Genomic DNA, 20,731 nt, shown 5'->3' with positions numbered 1-20,731 from the left:
GCACAGTGTACGACAACAGAACTCTACCCCAAGGACACGGGGTTAGAGTCCCTCTAGGCCCACTGAGTGCGCTGCGTCGCTGCCGCGGGTGCCGCTATAGGCGCTGGCTATGGAGTGTGGAGCACATGCACAGAGGCGTGCGGAGACACTGGTGAGGACTGATGCCTGACTCAACCTCTGGCCTACCTACGCCTATGCCTGGGCGCTAGCAGGCTAGGCTGCACAACACATGTGTACCAAGGGTATAGGTTTCTTAATGTCATTCACCAGAGACATTCATACGTGCATACATCACTCACTCCACATAGTCTGTAAATACAGTCTATCCTAGCGCATGGCCGAGTGGCCATGCGAACCTTTTATAGCCGCGAGCGTCCGGGACCTTCCTGGCTTCTCTGATGGGCCAATCCGAACAGGAGCAGGACCTGAGCACGTGACCTTCGATCTCCAATGGGCGATCTCTCCATGGGCATGCTCAGTGGCCCGACATGAGGACTTAGTCCCTGGAGAATCTCGCTGCTGAGCAGCATGTATTGCCATAGCTGTGCCAGAGGTGGCGGCAGCAGCAAGCAGACCCACAGAGCTGGTCTGGGCAGAGTGCCTGGAATGACAAGTTTGCTGAGTAACCTCCTCTGCGGCTGCAGAGGAATGGGAGACCGCTGGAAGTAAGGCTCGGGATTCTCGCTGTGCAGCGACAGAAATCTGACGCCCAACAATATGTATCCGTTTATATAATTGCCTTGTAATGTTTTCATTTCCTGTTCTGTCCAGATGTCACCGTATCCCAGAATTCCAAGCGGAGTAAGTTCACTGACCTCCATAGTGGGACACCCAAGTGATGGGAGTCTCAATATGGAAACTGCTGCTGGTACCAACCTAATGCGCGGTATGGGTCGCCCCTCACACCCAGGGCTGTGGAGTACTCGTTACCGGGCCGGTGTCAGGGAGAATGTGTCACAGCAGCGGTGACCCGGTCTGTGGCCCTGGGTGCCCAATATCAATGGTGGTGGTGTTAAAGTTTATTGGAATAGTTTGTGACGCCACCCGTGGTGTTTGGCAAGATGTTGAGCCAACGCTGCATGCAGATCTGCTGGGACTGATGGTGTGGTGCAGCAAAGATGGTGTAGCTCCCCACAGGTGGAGCTGTAGTCCCAGGGCAGTGTAGGTGCAATGGATGAGGAGAGGCGCAGAATGGGATAGAGGCTGGTACCCAGGTGTAGCGCTGCTGGAATAATTGGAGGACACCCAGAGTATGCGGTTCCAAAGCTTTACTCACTGTTTGCAGTTCACACAAAGGCCTTCCTCCACACTGTGTTCTTCAGGTCAGGGCCCCAGTCAACCTCCAGGCAGGATAGGATTCTCCTCTCCACACTCCGCCAATATGTACCTCACTGAACGACTCCTCCAATGCGCCTTTAGGTGCGAAGCACTCCAGTACTTAGTTACCCTGGAATGCCTCTTTCTAGGTGTTCCTAGTCTCTACTTGTATGACAGACAGCTGTAGCCTGCTTCGGGGACTCCTCTATGCGTCCCGGCTCACTATCCAGTTGCTGTTGTGTCCCAAGTCTATAATGGGAGTAAGGCGTTAGTGGCTCACTACTCCTCCGGTGTCTGTTGCCGGACATAAAGATCCAATCAACCTCGGGGACCGGGCCCCGGCCTTTGCGCTCTGGACTGGAAGGATTCTCTCTTTCTCAACCTGCTTCCCACCGTCCTTCTATTCTCCTTCGTTCCGATCTGTTCTATCGCTCTTATAGAATCTGTAGTCTCCCGTCTACGTCTCTTTCTCCTTCTCTTCCTTCCCGTGCCAGCTGGCTCAGGTCACTGAGGCAGCTGCAGCACTCCTTCCTCCATCCCTCTTCCAGGGATCCTCACTCCTCACTCCTGTCTGAGTGACTTCCTTTCTCTCTCCCTCTGTCAGACTGACCTGAAATCCTACACCTTCTCTCTCTTTTATAGCTAACTCCACCCGCCTCCCCAGCACCTCTCATGTTACGAAGCCAGGGACCACAAAAGACACCCTATGATCTTTCCAGCATAAAGCATGGATGGGTCCCTGCTGAACTATTCTGTATGTGGGGTGCAGGTGTTGGAATGTTAAAGGGAGTTCCCACCCTACCTGGATGTTGGGGTACCACACCTTAGGAGAAGGTGCAGTACCTCTGTGGCGACTGAAGCCTCAGGGGCGCCACACGGTACCACCAGCGGAACACCGTCGCACCACACTCTATACGCCGTACGCACCACACACACTCACACTCCCACACACTCACACTCAAACACATTCTTACTATCACACTCTCACTCGTTCACAGACATTCACATACTCAGACTCACACACTCACGCAGCCTCTTGCACGGTACCACCAGCGGAACACTGTCAAACTGCACCGGCGCGAATTCCGCGCAGGCGCAGTGAATCATTCGGCTGATCTCGACGGCAGATGCGCGGAGAAGCAAAAGACAATACTAACATTACAGCAAGTAATCACAGAGGATTCATTTTGGGAGGTAAAATATTTCACTGACTGTTTTAAAACAATATTTTACCTCACAAAATGTATCGTCTGCGATCTCCTGCTGTAATGTCGGTATTGTCTTTTGCTTCCTCCCCTGTCCAGGAGCTGTGGTATGTTCAGCACACAGTCAGATACAGGGTTGAGAGAGACAGAGCACAGGGGGGAGACAGCTCAAACCGGACAGCACATGAGGGGAGAACACAGCACAGGAAGGAGAGAGACAGCATACAAGGGGGATAGCACATGGGGTAGAAAGATCAAAGTAGAGAGCACAGACGAGAGAAGTCAGCACATGGGGAAAGAGAGAGTGGATAGGTGGGTGAGCACATGGGGGGGAGAGAATCTCAACCCTGCAAAGCCTGCCCCCATCGTGACATTACCGCTTTCCCGATTGCGATAGCATGGCAACATGACACTCACTGTATCCCTCTGCTATTAGAGCCGGAATTGAGCCCTTCTTTTCCTCACTCAAGACTTTTCTTTTCAACTCCTTTGGCATGGTTAAAAGTTATTTTTTCTTTCCTATTACCTTTTGTGATATTACTAGCACTTGTTTTGCCATCCAGCTTGTCCTATTGCAAGAGGATTGTGAACACCACAGCAGGGTTTTTACACTTTCCTTCGTTAAGTAAGATTTGGTTCAGGTGATCACCTAATCAGAAGCACATTAAGTAGAATGAGGTGTACTCTAGTTAGAATTCAACTGACACTGGAATGGAATTGCTGTCAGACAAGCTGATTTTCATAAAACTGTGATGTGGTCTCTTAATTTTTGCCAAAGCTGTGTGTATATATATATATATATATATATATATATACATACATTATTCTTATTTTTTGATTTTTTTAAAAATATTTTTACAACTTTTTTTTCACTTTTTTACTTGGTCCCACTATGGGACTGGTACTTTCACTTTCTGCAGTCTGATCGCAGTTATAAAGCATAGCAGTGCAGGTGCACTGCTATGCTTCATAAGCTGTCAGTGCTGCAGACACAAGTTAGGCAGGGGTTAGACTTGCGAGAACCTCGCACGAGTCTTGCGCCTCAATACCCGGCACTGCCGCCGGCACTTGGGACCGGAGTGTGTGGCTGCATCTATTTCTATGCAGCTGAGCGCTCCGGTCCCAGTGCTGGCGGCAGTGCCGGTTATTGAGATGCGAGACTCATGCGAGTTTCTCTTTAAGTGTGACCCCGGCCTTAGTTATATCATGCACTGTGCATGATCTAACTAACTTGCTAGAGTCTGGTGACATCAGGTCACCATGGCAACGACATGGCTTCAACAATAGAACCTGAGGCCTTTAGTATTTAGTGACCTCGACGTTTGGATACGTCAAAGGTCGCGAATGGCTTAAAGAGGTCGTTTCACCATTTTGACATACTAGACTATATATATATATATATATATATGTTTTAATTTCTACTCTCCATTGTGCGGATGCTACCTTACATCTCAATCCCCACACATGGGCCTCATTCAGATGTCAGTGATTTTTCACGTACTCAAATATGGTCCGAGTTTAATCCGTGTTTCAGTTTTTACCATCAATCTTTTATTAGTGATTTTCTCAGATCTGTGATTTTTTTGGGGGGTGACACTGTCTGCAAAAAATCACTGGCATATGAACAGCACCAGAGACTGTAATGGACAAGAAATCATGAAAATCACATATATGTGAGAAACAGACGTCTGGATGAGACCTGAGTGTCATTACATGTGCCAGGAGTAGGATATGACGACGCGCAGCCGCAGTTGTAGGCTCCCCGGGTCGTTATAACATGGAAATCACCACCGATCAGCTAGATACAGTTAGTCAGCGTCATATACGGCCTATTAACTTCTCCGTGCACATATGGTCTGTGTACACAGAATGTCATGTTCTCCATGTCCTGTGAACCGGGAGAAATTTGCTACCAAGAACCATAATTTTTAAGCCAGCTAAAAATGGTCGTACACGACTAATAATCATTTTGCTTTTACATCAGATAATTACTGACCTATTGAAATGACACAATAACTAGGAAGGTGCGCTCCTACACACATTTCATGATTATTGGCTCACCTAAATTGGTCATAATTCAGTGTCCGGTAGCTATGCAGGTCCGCAGCACAAACCAGTTTCATTGTATGGTAGTGACCTGTAGTTAGACTGCAGAGAGCATCAAGTGGGTCAGTGTTCTTAAAACTGCCAGTGATGAATTTCAGTTAGTCCCTGTCCGGCCTTGCATTCTGTGCACGGTATGGCGGTATATTATTACTAATACACTCATACAACTCAAAGAAATACCATCTAGACCCAGCAGGTGGCGCTGTTAGTCAGCATAAATCACATCTCTGGGTTGCGGATTACACTGAGCCTGGAGAGAGGCTTTGTCCTCAGGAAGGTGTCAGGTTACAAATAAAAGGGCACGATCATTAAAAGCCTCGAAGAACACACGTAACAAATTCTCTAAAGCCTTTTGTCCATCCAAGACAACTATTTTATTAGAAGTCATCTGGTCGGGTTTTTGCTCCCTACTGGACTTCATTCTACCATACGTATGACTGTTTATGATTTTATTATATTGGTTTGAAATTAATACCATAATCTTGGGTTACATGAATTACCTGGGAGGCCCGTTCTGACCCGGCCAGGTCTATCATGAAGAGTCGTCCCACGCGGACCTCCTGTGTGATGTTCTTGACGCGGCTCTTCTGCCGTACCGTGACCTGGAGGATGGCGTGAGAGCGGGAAGAGGTCTTATTGGCCGCCGTGGGCTCCTGGGTCCTCTGCTTGTTTCCTTTCATTAGCAGTTGCATGATCTATAAGTGGCCATAGATCAGTATAGCAGGGTTAAAGGGGCACACATAATTGGGACATTATGAGAAAATTACAGGTCTCTAAAACACATTCTATACAGCACTTTTTTTTGGGCACCGTATGGCGGTATTATTAAATACACAGCATTTTGATCACATTAGACAATTTCCCTAAAATAACATATTGTGTATATCAATACAATATGTCCTATCTGGGTACACACTCAGGAGGGGGTGAAATAGGCACAAAATAGCAGTACTGGTGTAAAGTATTTGCAACAGTTGTAAAGTGAAACAGTGGGGCAGATGCAAATTATGGTATATGCGTCCCCTGCAAGTCAAAAATATTCATTTGAAAATGAGAAAATTAAGGCTGTGTTCACACACAGCGTTTTTTTAGCGGTTTTTACAGCGGTTTTCACTATAAAACCACTATAAAACCGCTAAAAATAAGGTGCACAGTCATTTCTATGCATTTTGCACTTTTTGTGCACATTGATGCGTTTTTTACAGCGAAAAAACCACATCGCGGTAAAAACCGCAGCATGCACATTAATTTTGCGTTTTTTTCCGCGGTTTAGGCTTCTACCATGCTTTTAGAAACCGCTACGGTAAAAAACGCATCAAAAACGCGCAAAAAACGCACAAAAACCGCCGCGGAAAAATAGGTGCGGTTTCTGAGAAGGGATTCAGGTTTTTGTGCAGAAATTTTCTGCAACGTGTGCACTTAGCCTTATACTGTCACCTCTTTGGCGTTAATGGTGGACACCTCCGTTATCCCAGCTACTTGAATCACCCCCTTTGAGTCTTCTCGTAGATCCAGGTAGCCCAGGGCCGGATTCAATAAGTCTCGGATCATTTCATTGTATATCTGTAAAATGAAGAAGATAGTTTAGATATGACTATGACTAAACACGGAGATGTCATCTGATTGTGTGTATGTCTATAGATGCATATGAATATCTGCTTTGTATGAACACGTGTCTGTACTTGTGCTGAGTATGTGTGCGCATGTATGAATGACTATGCCTGTTCAATTCAATTCAATTCAAAGAAGCTTTATTGGCAGGACCAAATAAATATTAGTTTTGCCAAAGCATTTGTCCACTAGGGAAAAGGGAGTAGGGACTTTGGGGATAATGGAGGGGACTGTAGGAACGATGGATGGGCTACAGGGTGGGGGTCAGGAAGTCCATGGCATATCATGGTTGTCTTTCTCGCAGCCTATGGCATGTGCTCACATATTGCGCTGCTATCTCCACCGTGCTTTCTTCTTCCCCCAGCAGGATATATGTTTTCTCTTACTCCTTCATGGAGCTGAAATCCTGGAAAAGATTGGATAGTCTCCTGAGGAGAGTGTCCCTCACTGCTGAGAATTTGGTGCAGTGTAGCAGGAAGTGGGTCTCATCCTCCAGGGCCTCCAGGTCACAGTGTAGGCACAGTCTGTGTTCCCTGGGCTTGTAGCTCTGTCTGTACCGGCCAACCTCGATGGCCAGATTGTGGGCACTGAGTCTATACCGGCTCAGGATCTGTTGGTCTCTGGGGTCTGAGAGTTTCTCCAGATATGGAGCCAGTCTGTAGTCTCTCTGTAGACTCCGGTAAATGGTCAGTTTCTGAGAGCTGCTGATCTCGTACTTCCAGTCACTTACGTACCTCTCCTGGCCCTCATCTACCATCTTCCTGATTCTGGCTTTTGTCAGGTTCCTATGGTTGAACGTTCGGTCAGGTTGGGTTTGGGTGAGCTGTTCCAGGGGTCCTGGTTTGTGGAGACCACCTATATGTAGCATGGCTTTATGGTGATGGGAGCTTGGGTTGCTACTCTGTAGGTGAGCCTGGAAGGACAGTGCCCTCTTCAGAACCGCTAGGTGCAGTGGGAATCTGCCCAGCTCAGCCCGGCAGGCACTGTTGGAGGTGCTCTGATGGACCTGGAGAAGGTGTTTACAGAATTCCAGGTGGAATATTTCTGTTGGACTGGAATCCCACTTTGACCAGTCTGGGTATGTGTGAGGGCCCCTGTTTATGTATGTATGTGCATGTATATGAATGACTGGGTGCATGTTTGTTTATGTGCATGTATGACTGTGCGTATTAAATACTAAATGATGTCTTATGTATGTATAAATCTGTATACATATGTGTGTGCACGGCTATATTTGTATATGAATGCATGTATGTGCATTTGAGTGTGCAAATGCTTACTAGTGTTAAGTATTGTATGTATATACATGTACGTATGAATGCATTTCTGCTTGTGTATGTACATGCATATATGAATTATGTATTCTATATCTGTATATGAATAAGTGTATGTTTTTATGTTTACTTGGGTGTATGTGTATTTGGGTATGTATTTCTGTGTATGGACGAATGTACTGTATATATATGAACACTGTACATACATATGTGAGTATATATTCTATATCTGTGTATGAATATGTGTATGTTTTTATGTGTATTTGGGTGTGTACATCTAAATGCATGAATGTACAGTGGGGAAAAAAAGTATTTAGTCAGTCAGCAATAGTGCAAGTTCCACCACTTAAAAAGATGAGAGGCGTCTGTAATTTACATCATAGGTAGACCTCAACTATGGGAGACAAACTGAGAAAAAAAAATCCAGAAAATCACATTGTCTGTTTTTTTTTCATTTTATTTGCATATTATGGTGGAAAATAAGTATTTGGTCAGAAACAAGCAATCAAGATTTCTGGCTCTCACAGACCTGTAACTTCTTCTTTAAGAGTCTCCTCTTTCCTCCACTCATTACCTGTAGTAATGGCACCTGTTTAAACTTGTTATCAGTATAAAAAGACACCTGTGCACACCCTCAAACAGTCTGACTCCAAACTCCACTATGGTGAAGACCAAAGAGCTGTCAAAGGACACCAGAAACAAAATTGTAGCCCTGCACCAGGCTGGGAAGACTGAATCTGCAATAGGCAACCAGCTTGGAGTGAAGAAATCAACTGTGGGAGCAATAATTAGAAAATGGAAGACATACAAGACCACTGATGATCTCCCTCGATCTGGTGCTCCACGCAAAATCCCACCCCGTGGGGTCAGAATGATCACAAGAACGGTGAGCAAAATCCCAGAACCACGCGGGGGGACCTAGTGAATGAACTGCAGAGAGCTGGGACCAATGTAACAAGGCCTACCATAAGTAACACACTACGCCACCATGGACTCAGATCCTGCAGTGCCAGACGTGTCCCACTGCTTAAGCCTGTACATGTCCGGGCCCGTCTGAAGTTTGCTAGAGAGCATTTGGATGATCCAGAGGAGTTTTGGGAGAATGTCCTATGGTCTGATGAAACCAAACTGGAACTGTTTGGTAGAAACACAACTTGTCGTGTTTGGAGGAAAAAGAATACTGAGTTGCATCCATCAAACACCATACCTACTGTAAAGCATGGTGGTGGAAACATCATGCTTTGGGGCTGTTTCTCTGCAAAGGGGCCAGGACAACTGATCCGGGTACATGAAAGAATGAATGGGGCCATGTATCGTGAGATTTTGAGTGCAAACCTCCTTCCATCAGCAAGGGCATTGAAGATGAAACGTGGCTGGGTCTTTCAACATGACAATGATCCAAAGCACACCGCCAGGGCAATGAAGGAGTGGCTTCGTAAGAAGCATTTCAAGGTCCTGGAGTGGCCTAGCCAGTCTCCAGATCTCAACCCTATAGAAAACCTTTGGAGGGAGTTGAAAGTCCGTGTTGCCAAGCGAAAAGCCAAAAACATCACTGCTCTAGAGGAGATCTGCATGGAGGAATGGGCCAACATACCAACAACAGTGTGTGGCAACCTTGTGAAGACTTACAGAAAACGTTTGACCTCTGTCATTGCCAACAAAGGATATATCACAAAGTATTGAGTATTTTCCACCATAATATGCAAATAAAATGAAAAAAAAAACAGACAATGTGATTTTCTGGATTTTTTTTTCTCAGTTTGTCTCCCATAGTTGAGGTCTATCTATGATGTAAATTACAGATGCCTCTCATCTTTTTAAGTGGTGGAACTTGCACTATTGCTGACTGACTAAATACTTTTTTTCCCCACTGTATATATATATAGATGTGTATATGTATATGGGCATGTGCAGTATGTATATCTGTGCATGGATACATGATGTGACAAAGTAGTGATATGTGTCACTACACTTAATGGAGTGAGCCGATACATCACAATTCACATATGGGTATGTATATATATATATATATATATATATATATATATATGTGTATGAATACATTGTAAGATGGCCGCTGGACTAGTCCTTAAGAGGAGATATGTGTCATCGCGGCTGTTAGCTGTGGTGATATGAGCTCAGAAGCATGCTCCAGCACTTATAGTGCTGAGAGGGTTATTTGGCCACCCGTTAACCGCCCGTTGCCCTATGACCACCGAGAAACTGGACTGCAGCCTAGGATGGCGCTGCTCATATTTTTCATACCCCGCCTGCAGTGCTGTTCCTCAACCAGGTGAGGGACCGCAGGCATGCCCCGTGACAGTAAACGGGGTGCAAGTGACTGGTCTGCTGGACTCAAGAAGTTTGGTAACATTAGTGAGGGCCACAATTCCTCATCGGCTGATTCCTGGAAAGAGGGTGGGATTCCGCTGTATCCATGGCGACGCAAAGAACTACCCTGTGGCCCAAGTGGTCATCAACACAAATTGTGGCACCGAGTCCTATGAGGTTGGCGTGGTCAAGGACCTATTGCACCCTATTATAATAGGGAAGGACTTTGTGTTATTTTGGGACTTGTGGGGAAAAGGGAGGACGTCTGGTTGACCGGACAACAGCCAGGTTGCTCCCGAAGAAACCTTGTCGCAGGCTGCGGATGACAGGTTTCCATTTTGTGTACTTGCTGGCGATGGGGATGAGGCAGCATCCCCTTAGGCCAACGACCCTGAGCTGGAGGTGTCCTGGGAAACGTTGGAACCGCCCAACTCAGGGACCTAACTCTTAAAGGGGCATTTAACAATGTAACTGTGTTAAATGGTGTGCCTGAGGAGCCGGAAGCCGACAGTCGGTTCCCTCATTTTGCTGTGATTGGAGATCTGTTGTATAGGGTAACCAAGCCAAAAGGGGAGGTAATAGAGCAACTATTGGTACCAGGGCCCTATAGACGCAGGGTGGGGACAGAGAAGACCCAGGAACGCATTCTACAGAGATTCTACTGGCCTGGGTGTTACAGAGAAATTGTGAACTATTGTCATTCCTGCCCCCTGTGCCAGCTGACCTCCCCAGTAGCCCACGTCCGCATTCCTCTGGTACTGTTGCCCATCATCGAGGTGCCATTTGAGCGAATAGCGATGGACCTGGTGGGATCCCTGGTAAAATCCACAAGAAGGCCTCAATATATATTGGTGGTCCTGGATTATGCTACCCGGTAGCCAGAGGCGGTATCCTTAAGAAATGCATCTGCCAAGTCTATCTCTAAAGGGGGCTTTACAAATAGCGATATCGCTAGCAATATCGCTAAAGCGTCACCGATTTTGTGACGCAGCAGCGATATTGCTAGCGATATCGCTACATGTGACACTTACCTCCGACCGGTTCCCCCGCTGGCTATTGCTGATGGCGCGAGATCGGCCTGGTCCATTTCTCGTCGTCGGCTTCCTGCTGGCGCCGACGAGCGAGCCATGGACGCAGGCGGAAGACTGACACTCTCGCCGCGTCTGAAAGGTAAGTGCGACGGCCGACCGCTGCTGCATCGCTAGTGAGATCTGCCTGTTTGGCAGCTCACTAGCGACCATTTAGCAATGCACCTGGGTCGCCCTCCCAGGGCTGTGGGGTACTCGGTACCGGGCCGGTGTCAGGGGGAATGTGTCACAGCAGCGGTGACCCGGTCTGCGGCCCTGGGCGTCCAATATCAATGGCGCTGATATTGCAGCCTAGATGGTGTAGCTCCCCACAGGTGAAGCTGTAGCCCCAGGGCAGCGTGGATGCAATGGAAGAGGAGAGGTGCAGCCGGTGTGGAGAATGGTACCCAGCTATAGCGGTGCTGAATGTGTTAGCGCACAAATGAATAGAGGATACCGGGGCTTGTAGTTCCAAAGCTTTACTCACAGTCCATTGTACACACACACAGGTGCCTGCCTCCGGGCCGTGTCCTCCGGGTCAGAAACTCAATCAACCTCCGGGCAAGTTAGGATTCTCCTCTCCAACACTCCGCGAACATGTACCTTTCTGAACGACTCCTCTATAGCGCCTTAAAGTGTGAAGATCTCCTACTACTAAGTTACACTGGAGATCCTCCTGTCAGATGTTCCCAAGAACTCTACTTGTACGGCAGACAGCTGTAGCCTACTTCGGGGACTCCCTTCTCCTGAGTCCCGGCTCTCTATCCAATAGCTGTTGTGCCCCAAGTCTTAAATGGGAGTAGTGCATTTACAGCCTCCTACTCCACCGGTGTCTGCTGCAGAACCATAAGTGTCCATACAACCTCGGGGACCGGGCCCCGGCCTTGCGCTGAGAACCTATAGGCAGGGTTCCTCCTCTAACCTACGTCCTCTCTGTTCTCTCTACTCCTTTGTTCCGTACTTGTCTTTCTTTCTTATGGAAGCTTAGATTTCAGTTCTACGTCTTTCTCCTTCTTTTCCTTTCCCGTGCCAGCTGGCTCAGATCATTGAGGCAGCTGCAGCACTCCTTCCTCCATCCCTTCTTCCAGGGATCCTCATTCCTGTCTGAGTGACTTCCTACCTGACTGACCTTCTGTCAGACTGACCTGTCCTCCTACACTTTCCCACTCTTTTATGTATCTTAACTCCACCCACCTCCCAGCTTGTCCAGTGTTCCAAGCAGGGAACCACCAAAGGTGCTCTGCTACCCTCTGAGTTAGGAGCCGCAATGTGGTTGTGCAAAACTACCCTGTTGTGTGGGGTGCGAGTGTTGGAGCGTGGAAAGGAGTTCCCACCTTACCCGGATGGTGGGGCACTACACCTTAGGAGAAGGTGCAGTACCTCTGTGGCGACTGAGCCTCAGGGACGCCACACACCAGCGATCCTGACCGGGTCGTATAAGGAGCTGATCCATATCTTCTCCCGAACCGGGCTGCCGAAGGAGATACTAATGGACCAAGGGACGCCCTTCATGTCGAAGGTCATGAGTGAGCTGTGCAAGTCCCTGCAAATTTTCCACTTCAGAACCTCAGTATACCATCCTCAGACGGATGGACTGGTGGAGAGGTTTAACAAAACCTTGAAGGCAATGCTAAAAAAAGCAGTGGAGAAGGACAGCCGAGACTGGGACTGTCTGCTGCCTTACCTGTTGATCTCCCACAGGGAAGTTCCCCAAGCAAGAGTGGCTGGTCCAGTCCAATAGTCTTCATGCCGAAACCAGATGGAGAATGGTGGTTTTGCAATGATTATAGAAAGCTGAACGAAGTTTCTAAGTGTGACACATACCAGATGCCATGCGTCGATGAATTTATTGAGAGGCTAGAGCCAGCTAGCTCATTGCTACCCTTGACATCACAAAAGGGTACTGGCAAATCCCCATGTCCCAAGACGCCAAAGAGAAGACTGCCTTTTCCACGCCAGATGGATGCTTCCATTACACAGGGATGTCGTTTGGGTTACAAGGCGCACCAGCAACATTCCAGAGAGGCATGGACCGAATTTTAGCTCCCCACAAGAGTTAAGCAGCGACCTACCTGGACGATATTGTGATCTTCAGCCAGGATTGGGGAAGCTACCAAGGTCAGGGCAATATTTGAGGTTCTACGGAAGGCGGGGTTTCCATAAACCCGAAGAAGTGTGCCTTGGGCATGGATGAAGTGAGTTATTTAGGTTATGTTGTAGGCAGGGGCGAAATAAAACTCCAGATAAATGAGGTTGAGGCAATCCAGGGCTGGCCACAACCCCTCTCAAAGAAGCAGGTCAGGGCATTCCTAGGCATTGTGGGCTATTATCACCGGTTTATCCCAAACCTCGCCATGGTAGCTGCCTCTCTGACAGACTTCCTTAAAGGGACAAAGTCGGCTATGGCTAAGTGGTCTCCAGAAGCTGAGACGGCCTTCCAGGAACTGAAGCTGGCCCTGTGCAAACAGCCGGAAGCGTCGGATGTCGGGCTTGGCGCTTTCTTATCTGAAGATGTAAACGGGAATGAGCAGCCCATAATGTACCTTAGCCAGAAGTTATCATTGTGAGAAAAACTATTCTGCAGTGGAGAAGGAATATTTAGCCATCAAGTGGGTGTTAGACTCCCTAAGGTACTATCTCTTAAGCCCCCGTTACACACTGCGATATCGCTAGCAATATCACTGTAAAGTCACCGATTTTGTGACGTAGCAGCGATATTGCTAGCGATATCGCTACATGTGATACTTACCTCCGACCCGCTCCCCCGCTGCTCATCGTTGGTCGCGCGAGAAGCTCCTGGACCATTTCTCGTCGTCAGCTTCCTGCTGGGCTTCCTGTGGCGCCGACGAGCGAGGCGTGGACGCGGCGGGAGGACGTCAGGATCGCCTCGTCTGACAGGTAAGTAGCGACCCCCGACCGCTGCGATGCCGCTGGTCAGATCTGCCTGTGTGGCAGCTCACTAGCGACCACTTAGTGATGCACCAGCGATCCATATCGTTGTCGGGATCGCTGGTGCATCGCTACGTGTAACGGTACCCTTAGGCAGGAGGGTCAGACTAGTGTCAGACCATGCCCCCACTGAAGTGAATGAGGGAGAAGAAAGGGAACAATGCGCACATGACCAGGTGGTTCCTGGCACTTCAGGATTTTATCTTCCATGTGAAGCATAGGCTAGGGAAACTGCATGGCAATGCTGATGCTCTGTCGAGTATCCACTGCCTGGTGCCAAGCCTCTTCACAGAGGAGGAAGGTATGTAAGATGGCCGCCGGACGAGTCCTTGAGGGGAGATATGTGTCATCTCGGCTGTTAGCTGCGGTGATGTGAGCTTGGAAGCATGCTCCAGCACATACAGTGCTGAGAGAGTTATTTGGCCATTCCAGGGCCGGGTTTTACGAGCGATCATAAGAGATGGGTGGGAATGACCGCTCACATATCCCAACCCCAGGGCCGTGGTTTGGTAGATAAAATGGAGGCCGAGTCTCTCATTCAGTGTCGGTGGCTGGACGTGAGGAGACCTCCAGTGTGTGTTGTTAAAGACACTGACATGAGTGGGTGGACCCACAGGGCTATATGGATTATTTACTTTCAGTTCGTGTTAACCTTCAGTGTGTGATGCTAAAGGCACTGACCTGAGCGGGCAGATCCGCAATACCATAGGGACTAATTGTATTCAGTTTCTTTTCACTTCGTGCCAGAAAAGGCTCTGTCTTGTTTTGCCACCCGGCGTGGTTTATGAAGTTAAATAAACTTGCCTGGACTATTACATGGAAACCGCTTCCTGTGCCTACCTCAAGAGCTGAGTGAGCACCGATCCCTACAACATGTACGCATGCATGTGTGTCTGTAAAAATGTGTATACTAAGGAGCATCATTTCTGCGTTTTCATTTTATTTTATATAATCCCCATCTAAGGCCGGTTTCACATTAGTGCTTTTTCAGCGCGCGCACGGCCGGGGGTAGCTCCGCCCCCGATCCGGCTCTCTGCCCGGCGTGCCCGCCCCTTCCTTGTAGCGCCGCCTCCTAGCGGACAGCGGCGCCTGCGATCGGCGCACCCTATCTTTAGCATAGGGTGCGCCGATCGTGCGCAGGCCGTGCGCTAGTTGCGCTTTGACCTGCGCTGCGCACTTTTGACGGTGTGCCGTGCGCGCCAAAATCCGAAAAGTTTGATTTTGGCGCGCACGGCGCACCGTCAAAAGTGCGCAGCGCAGGTCAAAGCGCAACTAGCGCACGGCCTGCGCACGATCGGCGCACCCTATGCTAAAGATAGGGTGCGCCGATCGCAGGCGCCGCTGTCCGCTAGGAGGCGGCACTACAAGGAAGGGGCGGGCACGCCGGGCAGAGAGCCGGATCGGGGGCGGAGCTACCCCCGGCCGTGCGCGCGCTGAAAAAGCGCTAATGTGAAACCGGCCTTAGATGGCAAAAAGCAGAGATAGAGACCATCATGGCCTTCAGGAAAGAGTGTTTGTATGTTGTCGCTCATGCCTCGCTTAGCGTCCATACTTAAGTGTCAGCCACTGAAGTGGTAACAGGATCCGCCATCTATGTCATTTACTTCTCACTTTACACTAATTTCTTGCGGTTTCACAGACCCGTGTTTGTCTTCTTGGTTGCTGCAGACAATGTAATGTGCAAATATTGCGCAGGCCATAAAGTCATCTCTGCCACAGGAGATGGAGCACAAATGCAGGCCGGGCCCATCCATCACCATGGGAATTATCTGTCCTCCTCACAGGGAGGATACAGACAAACAAGCAGCAAATGTTATCAGCGCTTCTTGTGTAATAAGAGCAGCAGAAGGCGCAGGAAGGAGGCAGATAGCAGCTTCATGAGCCATGGGGATGGCTGTTTATCTAGTAAATCTGATCTTGTGTTCTTACTACTACAGTACATTATGTTATGTGCTTAGCACACATCCTGATATAGCAAGTGCCCTGCCTTAAAGAGGAACTGTCACTAGGTCAGCACAGGGCAAGATTGGCTCTCATTTTATTCCCGCTGCTCCCCTGAGAATTGCGTTCTTTTTTTTGTGTTAAATCTGCCATACGGTTCAAGAGATAATGGACCTTTATATTATGAGCTCATTTTTATGGTATTTACTCATGGGCGGAGCTTACAGGTTAATTCGCAAGCTACCGACACGCCCCCAGGGAACCCGATGAGACACATCCACCTGATAAAGACTAAAAAAATAGTACTAGGTAATAAGGCCCATATTCCTGCAACCTGATGACGGATGTAAAAAAAAAAACTGGAATACTCAGTGGAGTAAAAGGAATGAAATTAGAAACTAGCCACTTTTCATGGTGACAGATCCTCTTTAAAGAAGTCACAATATGTCAAAATATGGCAATATATTATTTTTACCATAAACTACAGCTTTGTTCACATGAGTCGAATATGACACAGATTTTGCTGCAGATTCCGCACCGAAATCCGAACGAAATTTGACGAGATTCAACTCATGTGAATGGGTGTCGAGGTAGCTATTTTGGGAGGGCTAAATTAACCCTTCACGGTTGAGCCAGTGATTTCCAAATTATTCCAGTGTTGCTAGCAACTCAAATGACCACACGGAGACGGGGATCTCTGCACGGGAGGATCGAGGCAGATCACTAAGCCCCTTTATTTTAGTCACATCTTTTATAATCTTTTGCTTAATTATGCAAGGTTCTCAAGTACCAATAGCATCATTTCACTTTGTAAGCCAATAATATTGCAAGAAAACCAGAAAACTACATATATGTCCGTACCTAGATAGCGTAGAAAGTAGTATAATGGCATATTCTTCAGAGTTTTACACCCCCGCCTCCCTTATCTTTGTACCTGATGACAACAGTCTGGTTTCATGACAGCCCATGCCAATTATAAAAATCTATCTTACAACAACAAAAATTAAGAAACAAAACCTACAGAGGAATGGAGAAGTGAAACTTAAGCTCTGATTTTAGTATTAACCCTTCACATGGGAATTCCGAAAATCTTTTCACATGGAGAAAAAATTGGTCATGAAAATAAGTACTAATTTTGGGCAGCTTGAATGATAATGTCCTTGTGATATTGACCCGGAGATCCATCCTTGTATTGATCCCAGGGTCAGCCTCAGATTTCTGCCACAGAAATACACATTTAAATTTTATTCCATAGCGAGATGTTCTGGAAAAATCTGTGGATTTACCACAAATACACAAGATATCTACAGCCATTCCACCCCCCAAACCGTAACATGCACATAATTTCTCCCCTATTCCTTATACACAGGGCAGAGGTTAATTTACTATCTATGGTAGCCGACAGATTAGATCCCAGTAATCCAAACAAGGGGGCTCTACAAAGTCCCGTATTGAATAATATGGTTGTGTGCATGTTCGACTTCTGATAAATTCATTGTCTGAGAATGCTGGAGAAAGCTGAGTACCGAGCTCTAGAGCCCCATTTTTTGGGATCACTGTGGGTCCTTAATGAGATCGCATCTATGGGGCCCCAATCCCATCCATACATGTAATTTGCCAGCTGTTCCAAATTTTACATTTTTTTTTATTTTTATTTGATCAGTCACTACTGACCTCTAAGTAGGACATGAGGACTTCATACTCCATATCATCACTGGTCTCCTCAATAGCTTTAAAGAGATCATTCAAGGTCCTGATGTATATCCCAGGCTCCCGGTCCGTGCCCAGCATAGTGTATGTCTTGCCACATCCTTATGATAAAGGAATTGAACAGCAAATATGAGCTTTGGCAAGTGTATGGCAAGAATAAAAAATACATCAGGAACATAAAAACATGGTCCTCGCTGAAGCTGTTCGTATCCACGAGATAGCTGTCTGCTGAACGATCGTTCTGCCATCACCATTCTCTCCCAACTCCACCATAGACACCAAAGCTCAGCCAAACTTTCCTGTGTTTTCAATGAGGAAAGAGTAGTCTGACAGAGCCTTATCTTCCCTAAATTGTCTTCACATGCATTTAAGTAAGAAGAGGACAACCCAGGCTGTTATGCATATCAGATTATGGTTTGCGGGATTGGCCAACCATCTAATGTGTATAGGGCTTCTCCACTCAGCACCCCCTCTTCAAAAAGGGTATTTGGAGGGCATTCCTTGGTTGTCATGAAGTTGAGCTTAAATGTACCAAACATTGTGGTGTAATTGCACTCGGATGTGACAGATCATTTAAGGATCGGGCATGTGGCATTTCAATGCCCAATCGTTTTGTTTCCTTGGAGATAAATTTTAGAATATGTGTTTTGGAACTTCATGCAGATCCTTCAATCTGTCTCTAGGACCCCATTTTAAATTTTTTCCCCAGGGATCTCCCTACTCCTCTAGCTAAGAATATTTGATGACTACTTGGTTTTTGTAGTGGACTGCAGAATAAGATCCTCAGTTTCCTCTTTGTTTAGTCCCCAAAAAATAGAACCTTCGGGAATTGTCTTTTTTGTTGCCTTAGTAACAGAACTCTCAGGTAATCTGAGGGAGAACACAACCTGATCACACATGAATGAGCTTCTTGGTTAACCTCTGCTGTTCCAGCCGAGCAGCGATCCAGCCAGTACACCCCCACTGAGGCCTAAATGTAGCACCAAAAACTTTTTTACCCATAAGAAATTAGGTATCGTTAAATTCATGAAACTCACCAGTGGGGCCATAGGCGAACACGGTGGCATTATAACCAGAGATGACTCCTTCAATCAACCCTTTGGTGGTGAGGCGGTACACTGTGTCCTATCAGAAAGCAAAATAATAGACATATAGTGGATCATGATATAATTAAAATGCATTTTCCACAAAAAAATTGTTTTCAAAGTTGACCAAAGGAAATGTCAGTATTAGAAGAAGATGTCCCAAAAAACTCCAAAATGGCCAATGTGTCCAATAAGAAAGAGAGAAAAATAAAGCCCTGACCATAATTGCCTGGCTAGCATCGGTCTACTAGGGCCCGTGTTCCTACCTTGTGCTTACTCCCTGCAGGACTGAGGCCGATTGGGGTAGCTTTTTCATTGCTCCAACCAGTGGCATCATTGGTGGCACTATCTGTGGGACACTTTACCCTTTTGGGGGTACTATTTATGTCTTCTTAGGTAAATGTTGGGAACTAAGGGCCCGATTCATCATTGCTTTTGGGCATTTCTTTTAACCACTCTTGTGTATTTTGATCCTCTTCATTTGTTTGCGCCACATTCACCTTTCCATTTGCACCTTTTTTGTCTTTTATTTCATGCGTGGGCAAAGTTTATGGTTTCCACATATTTTCGCCTGACCTGATAACTTGGGAATTTTTTTTGAAAAGTCACAAGCCTTGTCACAAATGTGCTCCAGTCCCCCTCTTCTCTTCTTCCCCTGGAGTGATTTAATACCTGAAATGTTGGCACAAATTTTTGTGATATTTTAGTGGAACGGTTGTGCAGAATTCATGAACCGTGTGCGCCATTTTGATGAATTTGACGCAAGAAACATCAGCAAATACCACAAGATTAATAAAAAGAAAAGTTACGGTACTTCCAAAAAATAGCAAATTATGATTCGGACAATTTGATGGGTACTATATTCCTTTTTGGTGCACTTTATAGCTATTAGAATGAATAAGACGCACTCTCTGCCATTTGGAGGACACTTTATATGGGACTCTATTTTTGAGGAACTATACTTTGGGTACTATAACCCTTTTAGGAGCACTGTATAGCTTGGGGGATAAATTAGAGGCACTATATCTCTTTTGGAGGCAACATCTGTTAGGTACTCTACTGTATTTCTATAAGGCTATGTGCACACAATATCTTTTTCAGGTGGATTCTGCCTGGAACCCACCTGATAAAGCACCCAAACCACTCCTTCCCCAAAACAAATATAATGAGTAGTAATCTAATAACGACATTGATGTGTTCATGTTCAGTCTTCAGTCACTTCTTTTAACCGATTTATGGTTTGGAAACCTTCGAGCAGTTAAAAGAAGCAGAATGTTCATTCTTCGGTTCATTAGTTATAGTATAAATTACAGAAAAAAGATGCCGGCGGAGATTTGCTTCAAGAACGATGGCAAGACTGTCGGCTATTTCCTGAAGTGGCTTCATCTAGGAAAATCTCGGCAGATGTGTCAGCGTCTTAAAGATATTGTGTGTACAGACTCTTATATAAGGTGCTATGTATACAGCTTCAGTGGGAGGCACTATATCCCTTTTATGGGACCCCGTTGGTCACTTTTTGGAGGGCACTATCTGTGAGGCATAAAATCTTATTTTCAGAAAACATTTTCTATAGAGGCACTACCTGTGATACATTGTAGCCATTTTAAAAAGGACCTGCCACTTGCTATTAATATGTAATTTTTTCACCCAGTGTAAATGCCACTGTTCTTCTGAATCCGGCGTTCTTTTTCTTTTGTCCCTACGCCTCTCTGTTCTTGAGATATGTCCTCCTCTTTCCTGCATGTCTCAGTCTAGTCTGTTTAGCCAATTGGGCGTAGCCCTTAAGAAGACTCCCATGAAGACCACACCCATTTGCTAACAAGACTAGATTTACATACAGGGAAGCGCAGGTCATATCTCAGGATTGGAGAGGCGCAGGAACAAAAGAAAAACATCGCCGGATTCAGGAGAATAGTAGCATTTACGCCTGGGAATTACATATTTATGAGAAATGACAGATTCCCTTTAAGTATAATATATCTTTTTGGAGCACTGTATAACGCTCATTGAGGCTACAATGTTCATTATTCAGCATTTTCAGAAGAGCATTTTCAACAAGAAAGGAATAGCTTCATTTGGTACAATGGCATTACGTCCATTAGCAGCTCAGTCCACGTATGAGAATTTTTCAGTGT

At 46.5% G+C, this 20,731-nt stretch overlaps 1 protein-coding gene across 1 annotated transcript in view; it reads right to left on the bottom strand.

Annotated features, from left to right (window-relative positions):
* The window catches only part of KIF19 (kinesin family member 19), a 102,967-nt gene that overhangs the window by 42,086 nt on the left and 40,150 nt on the right, over positions 1 to 20,731 (bottom strand). Inside the window, exons 4-7 of the mRNA XM_073560421.1 lie at positions 18,549 to 18,636; positions 17,476 to 17,612; positions 6,066 to 6,191; positions 5,129 to 5,323 (exon numbers count right to left, since the gene is read on the bottom strand). Of these exons, the coding sequence (XP_073416522.1) occupies positions 5,129 to 5,323; positions 6,066 to 6,191; positions 17,476 to 17,612; positions 18,549 to 18,636 (546 nt within the window). The remainder of the gene's footprint in view (positions 1 to 5,128; positions 5,324 to 6,065; positions 6,192 to 17,475; positions 17,613 to 18,548; positions 18,637 to 20,731) is intronic.

This window comes from Dendrobates tinctorius, unplaced genomic scaffold, assembly GCF_039654945.1.
Source record: "Dendrobates tinctorius isolate UK_male_01 unplaced genomic scaffold, ASM3965494v1 ptg000014l, whole genome shotgun sequence".
NCBI classification, from domain to species: domain Eukaryota; kingdom Metazoa; phylum Chordata; class Amphibia; order Anura; family Dendrobatidae; genus Dendrobates; species Dendrobates tinctorius.
This window is presented reverse-complemented; position numbering and strand designations above follow the sequence as displayed.